Source organism: Ranitomeya imitator, chromosome 6, assembly GCF_032444005.1.
Source record: "Ranitomeya imitator isolate aRanImi1 chromosome 6, aRanImi1.pri, whole genome shotgun sequence".
Taxonomy (NCBI): domain Eukaryota; kingdom Metazoa; phylum Chordata; class Amphibia; order Anura; family Dendrobatidae; genus Ranitomeya; species Ranitomeya imitator.
This window is the reverse complement of record NC_091287.1, coordinates 3,093,586-3,116,281: the sequence shown is the minus strand read 5'-3', so window position 1 is coordinate 3,116,281 and position 22,696 is coordinate 3,093,586. Positions and strand designations below refer to the sequence as shown.

The window sequence follows — 22,696 nt, the reverse complement described above, 5'->3', positions numbered from 1 at the left end:
AGCAAATGTGGTGCCAATATTCAAAAAGGGCTCTAAAAGTGAACCTGGAAATTATAGGCCAGTAAGTCTAACCTCTATTGTTGGTAAAATATTTGAAGGGTTTCTGAGGGATGTTATTCTGGATTATCTCAATGAGAATAACTGTTTAACTCCATATCAGCATGGGTTTATGAGAAATCGCTCCTGTCAAACCAATCTAATCAGTTTTTATGAAGAGGTAAGCTATAGGCTGGACCACGGTGAGTCATTGGACGTGGTATATCTCAATTTTTCCAAAGCGTTTGATACCGTGCCGCACAAGAGGTTGGTACACAAAATGAGAATGCTTGGTCTGGGGGAAAATGTGTGTAAATGGGTTAGTAACTGGCTTAGTGATAGAAAGCAGAGGGTGGTTATAAATGGTATAGTCTCTAACTGGGTCGCTGTGACCAGTGGGGTACCGCAGGGGTCAGTATTGGGACCTGTTCTCTTCAACATATTCATTAATGATCTGGTAGAAGGTTTACACAGTAAAATATCGATATTTGCAGATGATACAAAACTATGTAAAGCAGTTAATACAAGAGAAGATAGTATTCTGCTACAGATGGATCTGGATAAGTTGGAAACTTGGGCTGAAAGGTGGCAGATGAGGTTTAACAATGATAAATGTAAGGTTATACACATGGGAAGAAGGAATCAATAAAACCAGGGATTCAAGCTTCAGGAGGCTAATTTGCATATTCCAGGTGCCTTCTGGGAGAAGCGAAGTCTCCCTAAGCTAGAAGATCGTTGGGTACAGCCGGGACCAGCTGCTTCGAAAGCATCACCAAACCAGGGATTCAAGCTTCAGGAGGCTAATTTGCATATTCCAGGTGCCTTCTGGGAGAAGCGAAGTCTCCCTAAGCTAGAAGATCGTTGGGTACAGCCGGGACCAGCTGCTTCGAAAGCATCACCAAACCGCGCGCCGTAATTTTGCCTGTAGGACATTATTGCAAGAGAGCTTGGCTGAGTAGATTACACAAGAAGGAAAACACACAGCAAGTCAGCAGGATCTAGGAGCAACATGGCAGATGTGACAACCTACATGGTGAGCTGCAGCATGTGCTACATGTTCACAGATCGACCAGAAGAAGAATCCAATTTCACCTGTCAGAAGTGTAGACTAGTGGCCCTTTTAGAAGAAAAGGTGCGGGGTCTGGAAGAAAGAATAGCAACTTTGAAACTCATCAAAGAGAATGAAGACTTTCTAGACAGAACAGAAGCATCTCTACTGGTCACAGAAGGTGCAAAAAGTGTCAGAGAACCTCCAAAAGCAGATGAGTGGAAGCATGTGACCAAAAGAAGCAAGAAGACCATGGAGAAATCACCAACCACACAACTGAAGAACCGATATCAAATCTTTGTAGAGGATGAAGATGGCACACCTAAGAATGAAGCAATACCAGCAAGCAAAAAAGAAAAGGGCACACAGCAACAAGTGACAGCAAAAAGTACAGCCAAGAAGCAACGAAGAGTGGTGGTGGTGGGAGACTCACTACTGAGAGGCACCGAAGCAGCCATCTGCAGACCGGACATAACTGCAAGAGAAGTATGCTGCCTTCCAGGTGCGATGATCAAGGATGTGACCGATAGGATACCAAAGCTCTTCAGCTCCAAGGACGTCCACCCATTTCTTCTGATACATGTTGGCACCAATGACACGGCAAGGAAGGACCTACCGACAATCTGCAAGGACTTTGAAGAGTTGGGGAAGAAAGTAAAGGAACTGGATGCACAGGTAGTTTTTTCTTCTATCCTTCCAGTAGACGGGCATGGCACCAGGAGATGGAACAGGATCCTTGATGCAAACAACTGGCTAAGACGATGGTGCAGACAACAAGGATTTGGATTCCTGGACCACGGTGTGAATTACTGGTATGATGGACTCCTCGCCAGAGACGGACTACACCTCAACAAACCTGGGAAACACACATTCGCCAGAAGACTCGCTACACTCATCAGGAGGGCGTTAAACTAGAAGAAGAGGGGACGGGAAGAAAAACATTAGACTCGAACAAAGACGACCCAGGAAAACATACTCAGAAGGGAGGTAAGAACATTTCTAAAACAATCCACAGTGAGGAGATTGGAACAAAACAAAATCCTCTAAACTGCATGCTCGCAAACGCCAGAAGCCTGACAAACAAGATGGAAGAACTAGAAGCAGAAATATCTACAGGTAACTTTGACATAGTGGGAATAACCGAGACATGGTTAGATGAAAGCTATGACTGGGCAGTTAACTTACAGGGTTACAGTCTGTTTAGAAAGGATCGTAAAAATCGGAGAGGAGGAGGGGTTTGTCTCTATGTAAAGTCTTGTCTAAAGTCCACTTTAAGGGAGGATATTAGCGAAGGGAATGAGGATGTCGAGTCCATATGGGTCGAAATTCATGGAGGGAAAAATGGTAACAAAATTCTCATTGGGGTCTGTTACAAACCCCCAAATATAACAGAAACCATGGAAAGTCTACTTCTAAAGCAGATAGATGAAGCTGCAACCCATAATGAGGTCCTGGTTATGGGGGACTTTAACTACCCGGATATTAACTGGGAAACAGAAACCTGTGAAACCCATAAAGGCAACAGGTTTCTGCTAATAACCAAGAAAAATTATCTTTCACAATTGGTGCAGAATCCAACCAGAGGAGCAGCACTTTTAGACCTAATACTATCTAATAGACCTGACAGAATAACAAATCTGCAGGTGGTTGGGCATTTAGGAAATAGCGACCACAATATTGTGCAGTTTCACCTGTCTTTCACTAGGGGGACTTGTCAGGGAGTCACAAAAACATTGAACTTTAGGAAGGCAAAGTTTGAACAGCTTAGAGATGCCCTTAATCTGGTAGACTGGGACAATATCCTCAGAAATGAGAATACAGATAATAAATGGGAAATGTTTAAGAACATCCTAAATAGGCAGTGTAAGCGGTTTATACCTTGTGGGAATAAAAGGACTAGAAATAGGAAAAACCCAATGTGGCTAAACAAAGAAGTAAGACAGGCAATTAACAGTAAAAAGAAAGCATTTGCACTACTAAAGCAGGATGGCACCATTGAAGCTCTAAAAAACTATAGGGAGAAAAATACTTTATCTAAAAAACTAATTAAAGCTGCCAAAAAGGAAACAGAGAAGCACATTGCTAAGGAGAGTAAAACTAATCCCAAACTGTTCTTCAACTATATCAATAGTAAAAGAATAAAAACTGAAAATGTAGGCCCCTTAAAAAATAGTGAGGAAAGAATGGTTGTAGATGACGAGGAAAAAGCTAACATATTAAACACCTTCTTCTCCACGGTATTCACGGTGGAAAATGAAATGCTAGGTGAAATCCCAAGAAACAATGAAAACCCTATATTAAGGGTCACCAATCTAACCCAAGAAGAGGTGCGAAACCGGCTAAATAAGATTAAAATAGATAAATCTCCGGGTCCGGATGGCATACACCCACGAGTACTAAGAGAACTAAGTAATGTAATAGATAAACCATTATTTCTTATTTTTAGTGACTCTATAGCGACAGGGTCTGTTCCGCAGGACTGGCGCATAGCAAATGTGGTGCCAATATTCAAAAAGGGCTCTAAAAGTGAACCTGGAAATTATAGGCCAGTAAGTCTAACCTCTATTGTTGGTAAAATATTTGAAGGGTTTCTGAGGGATGTTATTCTGGATTATCTCAATGAGAATAACTGTTTAACTCCATATCAGCATGGGTTTATGAGAAATCGCTCCTGTCAAACCAATCTAATCAGTTTTTATGAAGAGGTAAGCTATAGACTGGACCACGGTGAGTCATTGGACGTGGTATATCTCGATTTTTCCAAAGCGTTTGATACCGTGCCGCACAAGAGGTTGGTACACAAAATGAGAATGCTTGGTCTGGGGGAAAATGTGTGTAAATGGGTTAGTAACTGGCTTAGTGATAGAAAGCAGAGGGTGGTTATAAATGGTATAGTCTCTAACTGGGTCGCTGTGACCAGTGGGGTACCGCAGGGGTCAGTATTGGGACCTGTTCTCTTCAACATATTCATTAATGATCTGGTAGAAGGTTTACACAGTAAAATATCGATATTTGCAGATGATACAAAACTATGTAAAGCAGTTAATACAAGAGAAGATAGTATTCTGCTACAGATGGATCTGGATAAGTTGGAAACTTGGGCTGAAAGGTGGCAGATGAGGTTTAACAATGATAAATGTAAGGTTATACACATGGGAAGAGGGAATCAATATCACCATTACACACTGAACGGGAAACCACTGGGTAAATCTGACAGGGAGAAGGACTTGGGGATCCTAGTTAATGATAAACTTACCTGGAGCAGCAGCTGCCAAGGCAAACAGGATCATGGGGTGCATTAAAAGAGGTCTGGATACACATGATGAGAGCATTATACTGCCTCTGTACAAATCCCTAGTTAGACCGCACATGGAGTACTGTGTCCAGTTTTGGGCACCGGTGCTCAGGAAGGATATAATGGAACTAGAGAGAGTACAAAGGAGGGCAACAAAATTAATAAAGGGGATGGGAGAACTACAATACCCAGATAGATTAGCGAAATTAGGATTATTTAGTCTAGAAAAAAGACGACTGAGGGGCGATCTAATAACCATGTATAAGTATATAAGGGGACAATACAAATATCTCGCTGAGGATCTGTTTATACCAAGGAAGGTGACGGGCACAAGGGGGCATTCTTTGCGTCTGGAGGAGAGAAGGTTTTTCCACCAACATAGAAGAGGATTCTTTACTGTTAGGGCAGTGAGAATCTGGAATTGCTTGCCTGAGGAGGTGGTGATGGCGAACTCAGTCGAGGGGTTCAAGAGAGGCCTGGATGTCTTCCTGGAGCAGAACAATATTGTATCATACAATTATTAGGTTCTGTAGAAGGACGTGGATCTGGGTATTTATTATGATGGAATATAGGCTGAACTGGATGGACAAATGTCTTTTTTCGGCCTTACTAACTATGTTACTATGTTACTATGTTACCATTACACACTGAATGGGAAACCACTGGGTAAATCTGACAGGGAGAAGGACTTGGGGATCCTAGTTAATGATAAACTTACCTGGAGCAGCCAGTGCCAGGCAGCAGCTGCCAAGGCAAACAGGATCATGGGGTGCATTAAAAGAGGTCTGGATACACATGATGAGAGCATTATACTGCCTCTGTACAAATCCCTAGTTAGACCGCACATGGAGTACTGTGTCCAGTTTTGGGCACCGGTGCTCAGGAAGGATATAATGGAACTAGAGAGAGTACAAAGGAGGGCAACAAAATTAATAAAGGGGATGGGAGAACTACAATACCCAGATAGATTAGCGAAATTAGGATTATTTTGTCTAGAAAAAAGACGACTGAGGGGCGATCTAATAACCATGTATAAGTATATCAGGGGACAATACAAATATCTCGCTGAGGATCTGTTTATACCAAGGAAGGTGACGGGCACAAGGGGGCATTCTTTGCGTCTGGAGGAGAGCAGGTTTTTCCACCAACATAGAAGAGGATTCTTTACTGTTAGGGCAGTGAGAATCTGGAATTGCTTGCCTGAGGAGGTGGTGATGGCGAACTCAGTCGAGGGGTTCAAGAGAGGCCTGGATGTCTTCCTGGAGCAGAACAATATTGTATCATACAATTATTAGGTTCTGTAGAAGGACGTAGATCTGGGGATTTATTATGATGGAATATAGGCTGAACTGGATGGACAAACGTCTTTTTTCGGCCTTACTAACTATGTTACTATGTTACTAATCCCTAACCCTAACTTTAGCCCCAACCCTAATGGGAAAATTGAAATACCGTATATACTCGAGTATAAGCCGAGATATTCAGCCCATTTTTGGGGGCTGAAAGTCCCCCTCTCGGCTTATACTCGAGTCATACCCAGGGGTCAGAGCGGGAGTGGGGGCTGTCTAATTATACTCACCTACTCCTGGCGCTCTGCAGGTCCCTGGCTCCCCGGTGCCGGCAACTTCTTCCTGTACTGAGCGGTCACATGGTACTGCTCATTACAGTAATGAATATGTGGCTCCACCTCCCATGGGATGGAGCCGCATATTCATTACTGTAATGAGCAGTAACATTGACCGCTCAGTACAGGAAGAATCAGCAGCGCCGGGGAAGAAGGGACTGCACAGCGCCAGGAGCAGGTGAGTATAACGGGGAGGGGGAGCGTTGCACTGCGCGATATTCACCTTCTCCCCGTTCCCGGCGCCGCTCTGTCTTCAGCGTCTTCTGCAGTGACGCTCAGGTCAGAGGGCACGGTGGGTGAGGCGGTTAGTGCTCGCCCTCTGCCTGAACGTCGGTGCAGAAGACGCTGAAGATGGAGCGGTGGCTGGAACGAGGAGCAGGTGAATATTGAAAGTGCCGGAGCGACGGAGAGGTGAGTATGTGATTTTTTTTTTTTATCGCAGCAACAGCAAATGGGGCAAGTGTCTGTATGGAGCATCTATGGGGCCATAATCAAGGTTTGTGCAGCATTATATGGGGCAAATGTGTCTATGGAGCATCTTATGGGGCCATCATAAACTGTATGGAGCATTATATGGGGCGTATTTTGTATGGAGCATTATATGGGGCTCCTGATTCAATACGGATATTCAAAAACACTTAACCTACTGATGTCTCAATTAATTTTACTTTTATTGGTACCTATTTTTATTTTTCACATTTACCGGTAGCTGCTGCACTTCCCACCCTAGGCTTATACTGGAGTCTTTAAGGTTTCCCAGTTTTTTGTGGCAAAATTAGGGGTCTCTGCTTATATTCGGGTCGGCTTATACCACAGTATATACGGTAAATACATTTTTTTTAATTTTATTATTTTTCCCTAACTAAGGGAGTGATGAAGGGGGGTTTGATTTACTTTTATAGCGGGTTTTTTAGCGGATTTTTATGGTTGGCAGCCGTCACACACTAAAAGACGCTTTTTATTGCAAAAAATATTTTTTGCGTTACCACATTTTGAGAGCTATAATTTTTCCATATTTGAGTCCACAGAGTCATGTGAGGTCTTGTTTTTTGCGGGACGAGTTGATGTTTTTATTGGTAACATTTTCGGGCACGTGACATTTTTTATTGCTTTTTATTACGATTTTTGTGAGGCAGAATGACCAAAAACCAGCTATTCATGAATTTCTTTTGGGGGAGGCGTTTATACCGTTCTGCGTTTGGTAAAAATTGATAAAGCAGTTTTATTCTTCGGGTCAGTACGATTACAGCGATATCTCATTTATACCATTCTTTATGTTTTGGCGCTTTTATACAATAAAAACTTTTATATAAAAAATAATTATTTTTGCATCGCTTTATTCTGAGGGCTATAACTTTTTTATTTTTTCACTGATGATGCTGTGTGGCGGCTCGATTTTTGCGGGACCAGATGACGTTTTCAGTGGTACCATGGTTATTTATATCCGTCTTTTTGATTGCGTGCTATTCCACTTTTTGTTCGGCGTTTTTTTTGCCTCGTTTTTTGTTTTTTTACAGTGTTCACTGAAGGGGTTAACTAGTGGGATAGTTTTATAGGTCGGGTTGTTACTGACGCAGCGATACTAAATATGTGTACTTTTATTGTTTGGGTTTTTTATTTACATTAAGAAATGTATTTAGTGGAACAATATTTATTTTTTTCCTTTACTTAGGAAATTTTTTGAAAGTATTTTGACAGTGTTTTTTTTTTTCCACTTTTTTACATTGTCTCTGATCTGACACTTTGCAAAGCACTGTGTTATGTCAGCGATCTGACAGGCAGTGCTGGAGGTTTGCCGGTGCCTGCTCTCAGAAGGCACTGACAAACCACCTCCCTGCAGGACTTGGAAGGAACCCGCACTCATTTTGGATCTGAGGCCTTCAGGGAGTGGACAGCGGAGTTGTGAACAGAGGGTCTCGGGGAAGCACACAGGGACCCCCCTCCCTGCGCGATGCTTTCCTATGCCACCGGACGGCTGTGATCATGTTTGATCGCAGTGTTTCAGGGATAAAGTGACCGCCCCTGGCACATAGTGCCCGATGTCAGTTGCGATAATCAGCTGATATTTGACCGTGCACGAGTAATACAGAGATCACCAGTGACATTATGGTCAGGAGCTCTGTGTTACGTGTTATGGAACCACTCAGCACTCATAATATGTTGTGCAGTTATATGTATGTATAATAGGTTCCATGTGAGATGCATCAGCCCACAGGCTGCGCCCCTGGGCAGAGGGGACAAGATATCCCCCTTCTGTCCTCCCCCTACCTTTGTAATTCCCACAGTAAATGTCGGCAGGCTCCGGCCCCCTGCGGCTATTGTAATGTATGTTTGGCCTGCTGCTTTTCTATTGGTCTGCCCTGTGTATCTGTGTTATATATTCTGTGTCCTGTGAATAAAGTGTTGTCAGACTGGAAATACGTGGAGAAGCAGTGATATTTTATATGCTCCCAGGTAACCAAGGAATTCCAGCCAGCATCCTTCATTCAGACTCCAGCCAAAGCAGAGTGGACCTCCTGAAACACGGGGTGGTACTGAAAGAGGTACCCCAGCTTGGTAGACCCTGTTACACTCTGTATATAGTGTATAGGTAATACAGTGATCACTAGTGACATTATACACAGGAGCTCTGCATATAGTGTACAGGTAATACAGTGATCACTAGTGACATTATACACAGGAGCTCTGTATATAGTGTACAGATAATACAGTGATCACCAGTGACATTGACCAGTGACTCCCCCACTTCATTATGTGCAGTTCCCTCCCTCACATCATCATTTGCAGCCCTCATCCATCATTTGCAGCCCCCTCCGTCAATTGCAGCCCCTCATCATTAGCAGCCCCCCCTCATCATTAGCAGCCCCCCTCATCATTAGCAGCCCCCCTCATCATTAGCAGCCCCCTCATCATTTGTAGTCTCCCTCCATCATTTGTAGCCCCCCTTCATCATTTGCAGCCCTCCATCATGTGCAGCCTTCCTCCATCATGTGCAGCCACCCCCTCCTCATCCATTTAATTCATTTTATTAAAAAGAAAACTTTTTTCATACTTACCTCATAAGTGATCTCCAGCAGGCGCAGCTCCACTTCTGGTCACAGTGTCCTTGTACATGTCGGTGCGTACGAGATGACTTCATCGCGTACTCGGCGACACCTGACCAGAAGTCCAAGGAGGGTGGAGGGAGTCGGAGCTGCGTCACCGTCAAGGTTAGACGGTCGTGCACAACTCCGAGAAAGCTCCTGGGCTCCAGCACCGACACGTACAGCACATTAGTGCACGGTGTGGCCCGTTGAGCAGAAGCACAAGAGGCAGGGCCCTGCAGGTTCCCCTGTGTACCGCTGCTCATCGGGTCCCATACAGCAGTAAGGGCAGTAATGCCCTGATGGCGGCCCTGGTGAACGGGATCATGCATGCACTGAAATGTATCTCTACAGGAACACTGGTCATGATTCACCTTGACCTATCAGCACCTAAGGTACCCATACACCTCGTCTTGATGACTCATAACCGTGCTGGTCATGGGATGTGGCTTCAGTTTCCGAAAATTATGAAATTTCCAGGATATCTCTGTTCCTGGAGGTCACAGGCAGGATATATTTCTGACATGTATTTTTAATCATGATTTTTACCATTACTCAGGGCCACTTGGTGCCCTCCCTCCTGGGGCCTTTCATCAAAACATCTTTGGTAGCCAACCCGGTTCCAGGGGCTAGATAGAGAGATTGGGATTTGTATACATCTGATATTTATGGGACATAAAAAAAACAAACGCTTCATACTTACCTTCCACTGTCTGTCCCCGGCGCTGTGCTTTCCTGCACTCACTGTGAGCACAGCGGCCGGAAAGCAGAGCGGTGACGTCACCGCTCTGCTTTCCGGCCGCTGTGCTCACAGCCAGTACAGAGAAGCAGAGCGCCGGGGACAGACAGTGGAAGGTAAGTATGAAGCGTTTGTTTTTTTTACTTTTAGGATGGTAACCAGGGTAAACATCGGGTTACTAAGCGCGGCCCTGCGCTTAGTAACCCAATGTTTACCCTGGTTACCGGCATCGTTGGTCGCTGGAGAGCGGTCTGTGTGACAGCTCTCCAGCGACCAAACAGCAACGCTGCAGCGATCCGGATCGTTGTCTGGATCGCTGCAGCGTCGTTTAGTGTGAAGGTACCTTAAGTGTGAACAGTAGGACTATCAGCTGTGTATCCACCAGACTTCTGCACCACACAACTGATGGTCCCAACCCCATTTATAAGGCAAGAAATCCCACTTATTAAACCTAACAGGGCACACCTTATCAAGAAGCTTATCAAGAGAATGCCAAGAGTGTGCAAAGCAGTCATCAAAGCAAAAGGAGGCTACTTTGAAGAACCTAGAATATAAGACATAATTTCAGTTGTTTCACACTTTTTTGTTCAGTATATAATTCCACATGTGTTAATGCATAGTTTTGATGCCTTCAGTGTGAATGTACAATGTTCATAGTCATGAAAATACAGAAAAATCTTTAAATGAGAAGGTGTGTCCAAACTTTTGGTCTGTACTGTACTTCTTGAACTTCAGGTCTAATCATGCAAGAATGTGCATATTTTCTCATAACTAAGACACCTGTCTATAAGCCCAAATCAATAGTGGCCAGATAACTGACACCAGCCATATCTTGTTTACTAACTATGGAAAGGTAAAATCCCGATAAAAAATATAGTGATGACCTTGAACTTCTGCAGTTGTCAGGAATAAAGATATTGTTAATGTTTGGAATTTCATAAAATCCTGAAGGGCTTAGAACATCTCACATCCCGGCCCACGTGAGGTCATCATGGTCATGGGGGAAGGGGGGCGTAACTTAGGTGCTGATAAAAGGCCAAGGTGAATTATGATCTCTGTTAAATGCTGATGAAGATACATATCAGTGTAGGCTTGATCCCATTAACCAAACCGTATTGATCAATTTGCTTCCATCCGCTAGCTGAGCCATCTCCGTGTCCAATGTAGCAAGTTCTTCTGTTAATCCATTTTTATTTTATGTAACTGTTTATGCTGTATTGTTTTGTCGCCTCTGTAAAATCTTTTATATATTTTTATAAACACTGCCTATCGTTCTGGATTAAATATAAAATGTAATAGTTCTGTTCCTTTTGTTCTGTAAACTGGGCCCCAAAGCCATTTGCCACCAGAACCAGGCCTCCAGTCAGTTTGTATAAACATTGAATGGTCTTGGTTTTTTGGCAGTGACAGACAGCTGGCAGTACGTGGGGGGGGAGGTGTATGTGTGTATGTATGTATGTATGTATATATATATATATATATACTGCTCAAAAAATAAAGGGAACACTTAAACAACAGAATCTAACTCCAAGTAAATCAAACTTCTGTGAAATCAAACTGTCTACTTAGGAAGCAACACTGACAATCAATTTCACATGCTGTTGTGCAAATGGAATAGACAACAGGTGGAAATTATTGGCAATTATTAAGACACCCTCAATAAAGGAGTGGTTTTGGGGGTGGGGACACAGACCACATCTCAGTACCAATGCTTTCTGGCTGATGTTTTGGTCACTTTTGAATGTTGGTTGTGCTTTCACACTCGTGCTAGCATGAGACGGACTCTACAACCCACACAAGTGGCTCAGGTAGTGCAGCTCATTCAGGATGGCACATCAATGCGAGCTGTATCAAGAAGGTTTCCTGTGTCTGTCAGCGTAGTGTCCAGAGGCGCTACCAGGAGACAGACAAGTACATCAGGAGACGTGGAAGGGGCCATAGGAGGGCAACAACCCAGCAGTAGGACCGCTACCTCAGCCTTTGTGCAAGGGGGAACAGGAGGAGCACTTCCAGAGCCCTGCAAAATGACCTCCAGCAAGTCACAAATGTGCATGTGTCTGCACAAACGGTTAGAAACCGACTCCATGAGGATGGTCTAAGTGCCCGACGTCCACAGATGGGGGTTGTGCTCACAGCCCAACACCGTGCAGGACACTTGGCATTTTCCACAGAACACCAGGATTGGCAAATTCACTACTGGCGCCCTGTGGTCTTCACAGATGAAAGCAGGTTCACACTGAGCACATGTGACAGATGTGACAGAGTCTGGAGTCACCGTGGAGAGCGATCTGCTGCCTGCAACATCCTTCAGCATGACCGGTTTGGCAGTGGGTCAGTAATGGTGTGGGGTGGCATTTCTTTGGAGGGCCGCACAGCCCTCCATGTGCTCGCCAGAGGTAGCCTGACTGCCATTAGGCACCGAGATGAGATCCTCAGACCTCTTGTGAGGCCATATGCTGGTGCGGTTGGCCCTGGGTTCCTCCTAATGCAGGATGATGCCAGACCTCATGTCGCTGGAGTGTGTCAGCAGTTCCTGCAAGATAAAGGCATTGAAGCTATGCCTGTTCCCCTGACCTGAATCCGATTGAACACATCTGGGACATCATGTCTCCCACCATCCACCAACGTCACGTTGCACCACAGACTGTCCAGGAGTTGAATGATGCCTTAATCCAAGTTTGGGATGAGATCCCTCAGGAGACCATCCGCCGCTTCATCAGGACAATGACCTTGCATTGTAGGGAGGTCATACAGGCAATCCAATTTCACCTGTCAGAAGTGTAGACTAGTGGCCCTTTTAGAAGAAAAGGTGCGGGGTCTGGAAGAAAGAATAGCAACTTTGAAACTCATCAAAGAGAATGAAGACTTTCTAGACAGAACAGAAGCATCTCTACTGGTCACAGAAGGTGCAAAAAGTGTCAGAGAACCTCCAAAAGCAGATGAGTGGAAGCATGTGACCAAAAGAAGCAAGAAGACCATGGAGAAATCACCAACCACACAACTGAAGAACCGATATCAAATCTTTGTAGAGGATGAAGATGGCACACCTAAGAATGAAGCAATACCAGCAAGCAAAAAAGAAAAGGGCACACAGCAACAAGTGACAGCAAAAAGTACAGCCAAGAAGCAACGAAGAGTGGTGGTGGTGGGAGACTCACTACTGAGAGGCACCGAAGCAGCCATCTGCAGACCGGACATAACTGCAAGAGAAGTATGCTGCCTTCCAGGTGCGATGATCAAGGATGTGACCGATAGGATACCAAAGCTCTTCAGCTCCAAGGACGTCCACCCATTTCTTCTGATACATGTTGGCACCAATGACACGGCAAGGAAGGACCTACCGACAATCTGCAAGGACTTTGAAGAGTTGGGGAAGAAAGTAAAGGAACTGGATGCACAGGTAGTTTTTTCTTCTATCCTTCCAGTAGACGGGCATGGCACCAGGAGATGGAACAGGATCCTTGATGCAAACAACTGGCTAAGACGATGGTGCAGACAACAAGGATTTGGATTCCTGGACCACGGTGTGAATTACTGGTATGATGGACTCCTCGCCAGAGACGGACTACACCTCAACAAACCTGGGAAACACACATTCGCCAGAAGACTCGCTACACTCATCAGGAGGGCGTTAAACTAGAAGAAGAGGGGACGGGAAGAAAAACATTAGACTCGAACAAAGACGACCCAGGAAAACATACTCAGAAGGGAGGTAAGAACATTTCTAAAACAATCCACAGTGAGGAGATTGGAACAAAACAAAATCCTCTAAACTGCATGCTCGCAAACGCCAGAAGCCTGACAAACAAGATGGAAGAACTAGAAGCAGAAATATCTACAGGTAACTTTGACATAGTGGGAATAACCGAGACATGGTTAGATGAAAGCTATGACTGGGCAGTTAACTTACAGGGTTACAGTCTGTTTAGAAAGGATCGTAAAAATCGGAGAGGAGGAGGGGTTTGTCTCTATGTAGTGTCTTGTCTAAAGTCCACTTTAAGGGAGGATATTAGCGAAGGGAATGAGGATGTCGAGTCCATATGGGTTGAAATTCATGGAGGGAAAAATGGTAACAAAATTCTCATTGGGGTCTGTTACAAACCCCCAAATATAACAGAAAGCATGGAAAGTCTACTTCTAAAGCAGATAGATGAAGCTGCAACCCATAATGAGGTCCTGGTTATGGGGGACTTTAACTACCCGGATATTAACTGGGAAACAGAAACCTGTGAAACCCATAAAGGCAACAGGTTTCTGCTAATAACCAAGAAAAATTATCTTTCACAATTGGTGCAGAATCCAACCAGAGGAGCAGCACTTTTAGACCTAATACTATCTAATAGACCTGACAGAATAACAAATCTGCAGGTGGTTGGGCATTTAGGAAATAGCGACCACAATATTGTGCAGTTTCACCTGTCTTTCACTAGGGGGACTTGTCAGGGAGTCACAAAAACATTGAACTTTAGGAAGGCAAAGTTTGAGCAGCTTAGAGATGCCCTTAATCTGGTAGACTGGGACAATATCCTCAGAAATAAGAATACAGATAATAAATGGGAAATGTTTAAGAACATCCTAAATAGGCAGTGTAAGCGGTTTATACCTTGTGGGAATAAAAGGACTAGAAATAGGAAAAACCCAATGTGGCTAAACAAAGAAGTAAGACAGGCAATTAACAGTAAAAAGAAAGCATTTGCACTACTAAAGCAGGATGGCACCATTGAAGCTCTAAAAAACTATAGGGAGAAAAATACTTTATCTAAAAAACTAATTAAAGCTGCCAAAAAGGAAACAGAGAAGCACATTGCTAAGGAGAGTAAAACTAATCCCAAACTGTTCTTCAACTATATCAATAGTAAAAGAATAAAAACTGAAAATGTAGGCCCCTTAAAAAATAGTGAGGAAAGAATGGTTGTAGATGACGAGGAAAAAGCTAACATATTAAACACCTTCTTCTCCACGGTATTCACGGTGGAAAATGAAATGCTAGGTGAAATCCCAAGAAACAATGAAAACCCTATATTAAGGGTCACCAATCTAACCCAAGAAGAGGTGCGAAACCGGCTAAATAAGATTAAAATAGATAAATCTCCGGGTCCGGATGGCATACACCCACGAGTACTAAGAGAACTAAGTAATGTAATAGATAAACCATTATTTCTTATTTTTAGTGACTCTATAGCGACAGGGTCTGTTCCGCAGGACTGGCGCATAGCAAATGTGGTGCCAATATTCAAAAAGGGCTCTAAAAGTGAACCTGGAAATTATAGGCCAGTAAGTCTAACCTCTATTGTTGGTAAAATATTTGAAGGGTTTCTGAGGGATGTTATTCTGGATTATCTCAATGAGAATAACTGTTTAACTCCATATCAGCATGGGTTTATGAGAAATCGCTCCTGTCAAACCAATCTAATCAGTTTTTATGAAGAGGTAAGCTATAGGCTAGACCACGGTGAGTCATTGGACGTGGTATATCTCGATTTTTCCAAAGCGTTTGATACCGTGCCGCACAAGAGGTTGGTACACAAAATGAGAATGCTTGGTCTGGGGGAAAATGTGTGTAAATGGGTTAGTAACTGGCTTAGTGATAGAAAGCAGAGGGTGGTTATAAATGGTATAGTCTCTAACTGGGTCGCTGTGACCAGTGGGGTACCGCAGGGGTCAGTATTGGGACCTGTTCTCTTCAACATATTCATTAATGATCTGGTAGAAGGTTTACACAGTAAAATATCGATATTTGCAGATGATACAAAACTATGTAAAGCAGTTAATACAAGAGAAGATAGTATTCTGCTACAGATGGATCTGGATAAGTTGGAAACTTGGGCTGAAAGGTGGCAGATGAGGTTTAACAATGATAAATGTAAGGTTATACACATGGGAAGAGGGAATCAATATCACCATTACACACTGAACGGGAAACCACTGGGTAAATCTGACAGGGAGAAGGACTTGGGGATCCTAGTTAATGATAAACTTACCTGGAGCAGCCAGTGCCAGGCAGCAGCTGCCAAGGCAAACAGGATCATGGGGTGCATTAAAAGAGGTCTGGATACACATGATGAGAGCATTATACTGCCTCTGTACAAATCCCTAGTTAGACCGCACATGGAGTATTGTGTCCAGTTTTGGGCACCGGTGCTCAGGAAGGATATAATGGAACTAGAGAGAGTACAAAGGAGGGCAACAAAATTAATAAAGGGGATGGGAGAACTACAATACCCAGATAGATTAGCGAAATTAGGATTATTTAGTCTAGAAAAAAGACGACTGAGGGGCGATCTAATAACCATGTATAAGTATATAAGGGGACAATACAAATATCTCGCTGAGGATCTGTTTATACCAAGGAAGGTGACGGGCACAAGGGGGCATTCTTTGCGTCTGGAGGAGAGAAGGTTTTTCCACCAACATAGAAGAGGATTCTTTACTGTTAGGGCAGTGAGAATCTGGAATTGCTTGCCTGAGGAGGTGGTGATGGCGAACTCAGTCGAGGGGTTCAAGAGAGGCCTGGATGTCTTCCTGGAGCATAACAATATTGTATCATACAATTATTAGGTTCTGTAGAAGGACGTAGATCTGGGTATTTATTATGATGGAATATAGGCTGAACTGGATGGACAAATGTCTTTTTTCGGCCTTACTAACTATGTTACTATGTTACTATGTATGTTACATGAAGGCCACACACTACTGAGCATCATTTCCTTGTCTTGCGGCATTTCCACTGAAGTTGGATCAGCCTTCAATTTGATTTTTCACTTTGATTTTGAGCATCATTCTAACTCCAGACCTCTGTGGGATATTAGTTGTGATTTACATTCATCATTTTAGGTTTCATTGTTCTCAACGCATTCCACTATCTTATGAATAAAGATTTGCATTCAGTGATATCTAGGATGTGGGATTTTAGTGTTCCCTTTATTTCTTTGAGCAGTGCATGTGTGTGTGTGTGTGTGTGTATGTATATATGTGTATATATATATAATATAATATACATATTATTTATACCCACTCACACAAGTTGGAATCTGAGGTATATAGCATACGCGTGCTGTTAGTTTCCCAATAACCGGCCTAGTAGTGGAAACAGCCTGTGGCCTTCTCCGTTAATATTCTGTCAATCGCGTAACTGTCCGGACAATAGGGGGCAGCAGAGAGCTGTTTGTGACACAAAAATAACAGTGTGGGTGTTGAGTTCGTTCCCCGGCTGTGATCTTTGACAATTGGTGGTGCTTGTCCCTTGTCAAAGGGTGTTATCAAAGTATTGATCAGCTTATAGACTAGATATGAACAAGAGAAAATCTTTTTTTCCTTGTCCCGGTAGCAGAACAGAAATGTGGGGTTCATACCATGATATTACTTAGGATAAAGGGTTAGATAGCCCCCAGCCATGCTATCTTGTGATGCTCCATTGAACCCAGAAGACCAGACCTTAGTATCTCATGGTGGTGACTGACTACAACTGCCCTGCATTGTAACTGGCTCCTCTTTGTCTGAGGCTTCCTTATGATGAGTGCCGGCCTCTTCCCGGCCACGTATAGTTGGTCAGTGGGAGGCCATGTGGTGTATGGCTGCTATGATGCAGTATTTTCTGTCATGTGCCCCCCCCCCCCTCAAACAGGTCTGAGGACATGCTGACAACTCTACCATGCAACTTGGTGAGGTCCACAATGATTGACTGTTTTGTGCTGTGAGTTACCATTAGTCTGATTACTGATCATTAATTGCCCGCAGGACTCTTGTAGCTCTGTGAGAACCTCAGTAGAGTTTGCATGGATGCTATGAACGATGGCCGAGGGCGTTCTTCAGGGACCGGATGATGGCATGTTCGACCTTGGTTTGTTCTCCTTCTTCGGTACGTTGGTAATGTTGCACTAATGCTGTATGTGATGGGAGACGTGTTTTCCTTTGTGGAGGTCCATTACATTGCACGTTTCGAAGCCTTTGAGTGTTGATTCTTTCTCCAGGCACAGAGGCTTCAGCCGTACACCCGGAGATGCCTCCAGCCTCCATGTTAGAAAAGGGAGTTGTGTCCTGTGCCAGCAACATGCAGATGGCCGGTGGACCTGCTGTACATGGACTCCCTGGTGAGTAGGTGACCCCCTTAATGGACATGTATTCCTTGTAGATGTCATGGTCTTAATGTTTTTAACAAAACCGAGGTCATCTGTGTGCCATTCCCATGTTTGAGGCCACACCACATTCTGTCCAAAGATCAGGATGTGCCTGGTATCTCGTGGACATGCCGCCTTCCGTCCCTAGATCCCTATGTGACTGGCGTCTCGGTGTGCATGCCACTTTCTGTCCCCAGATCTGGATGTGACTGGCGTCTCGGTGTGCATGACATGCAACACCAGATCCGGATGTGACTAGCTTCTTGGTGTGCACAACGCGTTCTGCCTCCAGATTTGGAGAAGACTGTAATCTCGGCATCAACAATGCCTTCAGTGCCCAGATGCGGAAGTGACTGGCGTCTCGGCGTGTACGAATTTTAGGGTTAACCTAGTCACTTAGTAGTTTATAAAGCACCAGCTGATTAAACCAAATCAGTGCCGCAGTCAATCTTCGAGAGAATTTTAGTGTTTTGATCAAAGTAGATGTCTATTCCAGTGGTCATCCCACCCCCCCCACAGTGTGACTGTAAGGTAGTAATGGGTCATCATGGTAACCAAGCTACTAATGAAGACCCCCGATGCCAAGATTTGGTATAGTAATAACACCTAATGCAGGATGTACTTCAAGTCTGGGAGAATAACTGAAAAGTAATACAAAATAAATTAGATGAGTCAGACACCTTAATATTTAAATTGTATTTATTTTAAAATTGGTAAATGAACAAACAAAATACAAAAAAAATTCACATTCGATACTGCTGGGTCTGTAAAAATCCGATCTTCAGAAATAAAATTAATCAACCCATATGATAAACGTTGCAAAGAAAAATTAGAATTGATGCTTTACAGTCACCGCACAGACCTGCCCCACACACAAAAGCAATGTAAATGTCGTATGCACCCCGAAAAACAAGCCCTTACCCAGGCCTATATATAAAAAATGGCAACACAAAATATAATTTTTCCAAATATTAGAAATTTTTTTAAGCCACTAAAATATAAAACTGTTGGAGATTTTGGTCTAATCGCACTGAGCTGCAGAAATCGCATCAGGTCACTTTTGCCACACAATGAACAAATAAAAAAGCAAAACAAACCACATTTGTGGGATGACCTTGCTTTCCACCATTTTACCCTGGTTGGGATGTTTCCCATCATACGGTGGAAGTCAAAACTACAACTATTGATAGAAAGACAAGATGTCTCACGACTGGGTCAAAGGGAAAAAAATAACTTGTGTGTCAGGAGTTAAACCTTAAAGACTGTTCAGTCTCGGGGCCTGTGGCTTTGTACGTGTCGTGTTCCTATCTACAGTGTGTAGGTGTTGCAGCACTACATTACATCAGGAGTGGGGTTACATTTTTGCTCTGACGTTACTTAGCAATGTCTCGTTCTCTCTTTCAGGGGGCACCTCCACAACCTCTGCTCAGCATGGTTTGGGACCCTCTCCGTTAATGTCCCATACAGCTCCAATTACGAACAACGACGTCTCCCTGGGCTTTCCTAGAGATTCATCCTGGGGTGTTTGCAACTCCAGTAATTTTCCTCAAACTCCCCCAAGCAGCTCTATGGATAAAGCCACCCAGGAGGAACGCAGTCCTAGTGACATCACCAGCATCATCGCACATCTTCGGAGTCTTGCAACTGAAACCTCAAATAATTGTTCCAAAGCTGAAACAGAGAAATCTCTGTCAAAACCAAGTGCAGAGGCCGAAAGTTCCGGTACCTCTGATAGTTTATTCAGCCAACGAAATGTGGGGTCTGCAGCTTCTGGCCTAAGAGACAGTAGTGACAATCAGACGAATCTCAAGGCAGATCTCTATGATGAAGTTGTCGACAAGCACTATCAATTTGGAAATATGGGATCAGACTTCAAAAAGAAATTGAACACTAAGATTTACATCTGCTCAGAATGTGGTAAAACCTGTCCTTGTCAGTCTGCATATGTCCGGCACCAGAGGATTCACACCGGGGAGAAGCCCTATGCCTGCTCCGATTGCGGCAAGAGCTTTATTCAGGTATCTGATTACAACAACCATGTCCGGTCTCATACAGGAGAGAAACCCTACACCTGTGCAGAGTGCGGGAAGAGCTTCAGCCGGAGCACTTACTTGGTGACACACTCGAGAATCCACACAAAAGAGAAGCCGTACACCTGCAGTGTATGCAATAAAAGCTTCATCCAGCACTCCCATCTCTCGCTGCATCTGCGCATCCACAGTGGAGAGAAGCCCTACATCTGTATTGAATGTGGCAACAGCTTCAGCCGGAGTTCAACCCTCGTAAAACATAAGAAGTCCCACAGGAGGAAAACGCTTCACTTCAGTAAGAAAAAAAAGGAAGATATTCCTCAAAAATTCACCCATAACAACCCACCCACTTGGGGAACAGTCCCAGACCAGGATGAACCACCCGAATCCCCACCTAGAGCGGAAACGCCACATGTCAAATCTGAAACAGATGATGCAGCAGGGTGTGGTCAACTGGCAGCAAATTGTAGAAAACCTCACAAGGACAGTAAGAAAACTGTCCACAAACCCATACGAATCACGTTAGAAAAATACCTGATCACTGACGTGACAGCAGGAGAAGATCATCATCCACTATTGCTGCACCATAAGAAATTTATATGGAAAAAGAAGTCCCAGCAATCGGGCAAGGACAATGAAGAGGGGCCTGATGTAGGAAAAATGGAGGCATCAGACAATGGTGTGCCTGAAACTGGCATTGAAATGAGAAGGGTTAAAAGTCCAAAAATTGAGTATAACTATTCACCTTCTCAAGAAGTAAACCAGATGAGTGAGAACAGTGAGAACCTGAACCCAGAGGGATCATGTCCATCACCGCAGCCCGACCATGTGAGGGACACTCAATTAGATGACTCTGAAGATCATTACTCTGTTGTAAATGGAAAGGTCACCAAGTTTGAGGAGATAGAATATCCTAATGACATTGTGGAATCGACGTACAATAACGTGTTCACGGCCTCTGACAATATGTCTATTATCAACACTTTAGAGAAACCCCATAAAGAATCCTTGTTCATCTGCAGTTACTGTGGAAAGAGCTGTCCATGCAAATCAGCTTTCATCCGACACCAGAGGATTCACACCGGGGAGAAGCCCTACGCCTGCTCCGACTGTGGCAAGAGCTTTATTCAGGTGTCTGATTATAATAACCATATACGGTCTCACACAGGAGAGAAACCCTACACCTGTGCAGAGTGCGGGAAGAGCTTCAGCCGGAGCACTTACCTGGTGACCCACTGTAGAACCCACACAAAAGAGAAGCCGTACACCTGCCGAGAATGTGGCAAAAGCTTCATACAGCACTCGCATCTTTCTATTCACATGCGCATCCACAGTGGTGAGAAGCCGTACTCATGTTTTGAGTGTGGGAAGAGGTTCAGTCGAAGCTCAACCCTTGTTAAGCATGAGAAATCCCACAGTAGAACTTACTAGTGGAGAGACTAACATACAGAGGCACACGAAGCCTAGGCTAGCAGGTTCATCTGCAAAAATCTGAACCTGTAAGTCTTGCTAAACCAAGGAGGAACACACTGTAAAGATAGCAATGTTGCTTGGTTGAATCTTCACCGCAATCGTTGGACTGCCTTTGCTCGATTCGAGTTTGATGGCATGATCTTCCTTGTCCAGTACATCTTCTCATTTGCTAAACTTATCTTTTATTTTATAGCATACTAAGCTATGCCAGGCTCTATACTATGATGGTCTGCCAAAATCACAGTAAGGTCTTCCATGAGCATGACCAGTTAATGGACCATAACTGCAGACGATTGGTGCCAGAGCCGTAAGTGCAATATGATGCTCCCGGAGTGACATCGGTGGTATAGTCTCCCAGCCCTCCTACAATCACATGAGCTGTGAACCTCATGTGTGTCCTGCATCAAGCTCCTGGTTTATACCGGCAAAGTCCTAGTGAAATTCTCAGACTCTGTGATTTATCAATAAGATCCATAAATTAATAGAATTTGCATTTAGCGACTCTTGAGAAAAGAGTGTTCAAAACACAATAAATTTGGTGCGCATCATGTACTCTGTTCCTTGGGCTTTTTGGTTACTTTCCCTTGTTTATGTAAAATATATGGTGGGAATTGACCTAAATGGTGGGAATCGACTAGAGCATTTCCAGAGTGAATTCCACCAGTGTGCAGATAAAGACTGGAACAGACCAGGCCCACCCTCTCTATTGGCTAAGTCCCTCGTGATGTCTGTGTGGTCCATGTATGGCCCCTGGGACATCCTCTGTATTGGCTAAGTCCCGGTGATGTCTGTATGGCCCGTGTATGACTTCTGGGACATCCTCTCTATAGGCTAAGTCTCGGTGAGGTCTGTATGGCTGCAGAGACATCCTCTCTATTGGCTAAGTCCTGGTGATGTCTGTATGGTCCGTGTATGGCCGCAGGGACATCTGCTCTATTGGCTAAGTCCTGTTGATATCTGTATGGCCGCAGGGACATTCTGCCATCCTGACCTGAGGAGCAGTGCATCTGGGCTCTGAAGACATGGCGTGCTGCTACCACCGCCTCTGTGATGATATTTTGCTGCTGTTCCCCAGTATGAGAAGCATATATTGGGTTTCCGTACTGGTAGTTTGTATTCTTGTGTCCTTGCTGGAATATAATCACATTATGTATGTATTTCTGAGATTGGGATTCTGCTGTGTCCAGGTCTGCTCAGATCTCGGTGTTAGTACAGGAGAAGCAGCAACAAGGGGGGTGTACTAATTTACGT

At 44.0% G+C, this 22,696-nt stretch overlaps 1 protein-coding gene across 5 annotated transcripts in view; it reads left to right on the top strand.

The window, feature by feature from the left end:
- Window positions 1-21,997, top strand: part of LOC138641578 (zinc finger protein 271-like) — a 36,488-nt gene extending 14,491 nt beyond the window's left edge. For 4 of the 5 annotated variants that reach the window (XM_069729058.1, XM_069729060.1, XM_069729059.1 and 1 more), the window contains 3 exons: window positions 17,563-17,683; window positions 17,796-17,915; window positions 19,347-21,997. In XM_069729058.1, the coding sequence (XP_069585159.1) occupies window positions 17,617-17,683; window positions 17,796-17,915; window positions 19,347-21,403 (2,244 nt within the window). In that variant the 5' untranslated portion in view covers window positions 17,563-17,616 and the 3' untranslated portion in view covers window positions 21,404-21,997. The remainder of the gene's footprint in view (window positions 1-17,562; window positions 17,684-17,795; window positions 17,916-19,346) is intronic. The other variant, XM_069729062.1, reaches the window with a different exon arrangement.
- The last annotated feature ends 699 nt before the right edge of the window (window positions 21,998-22,696 follow it).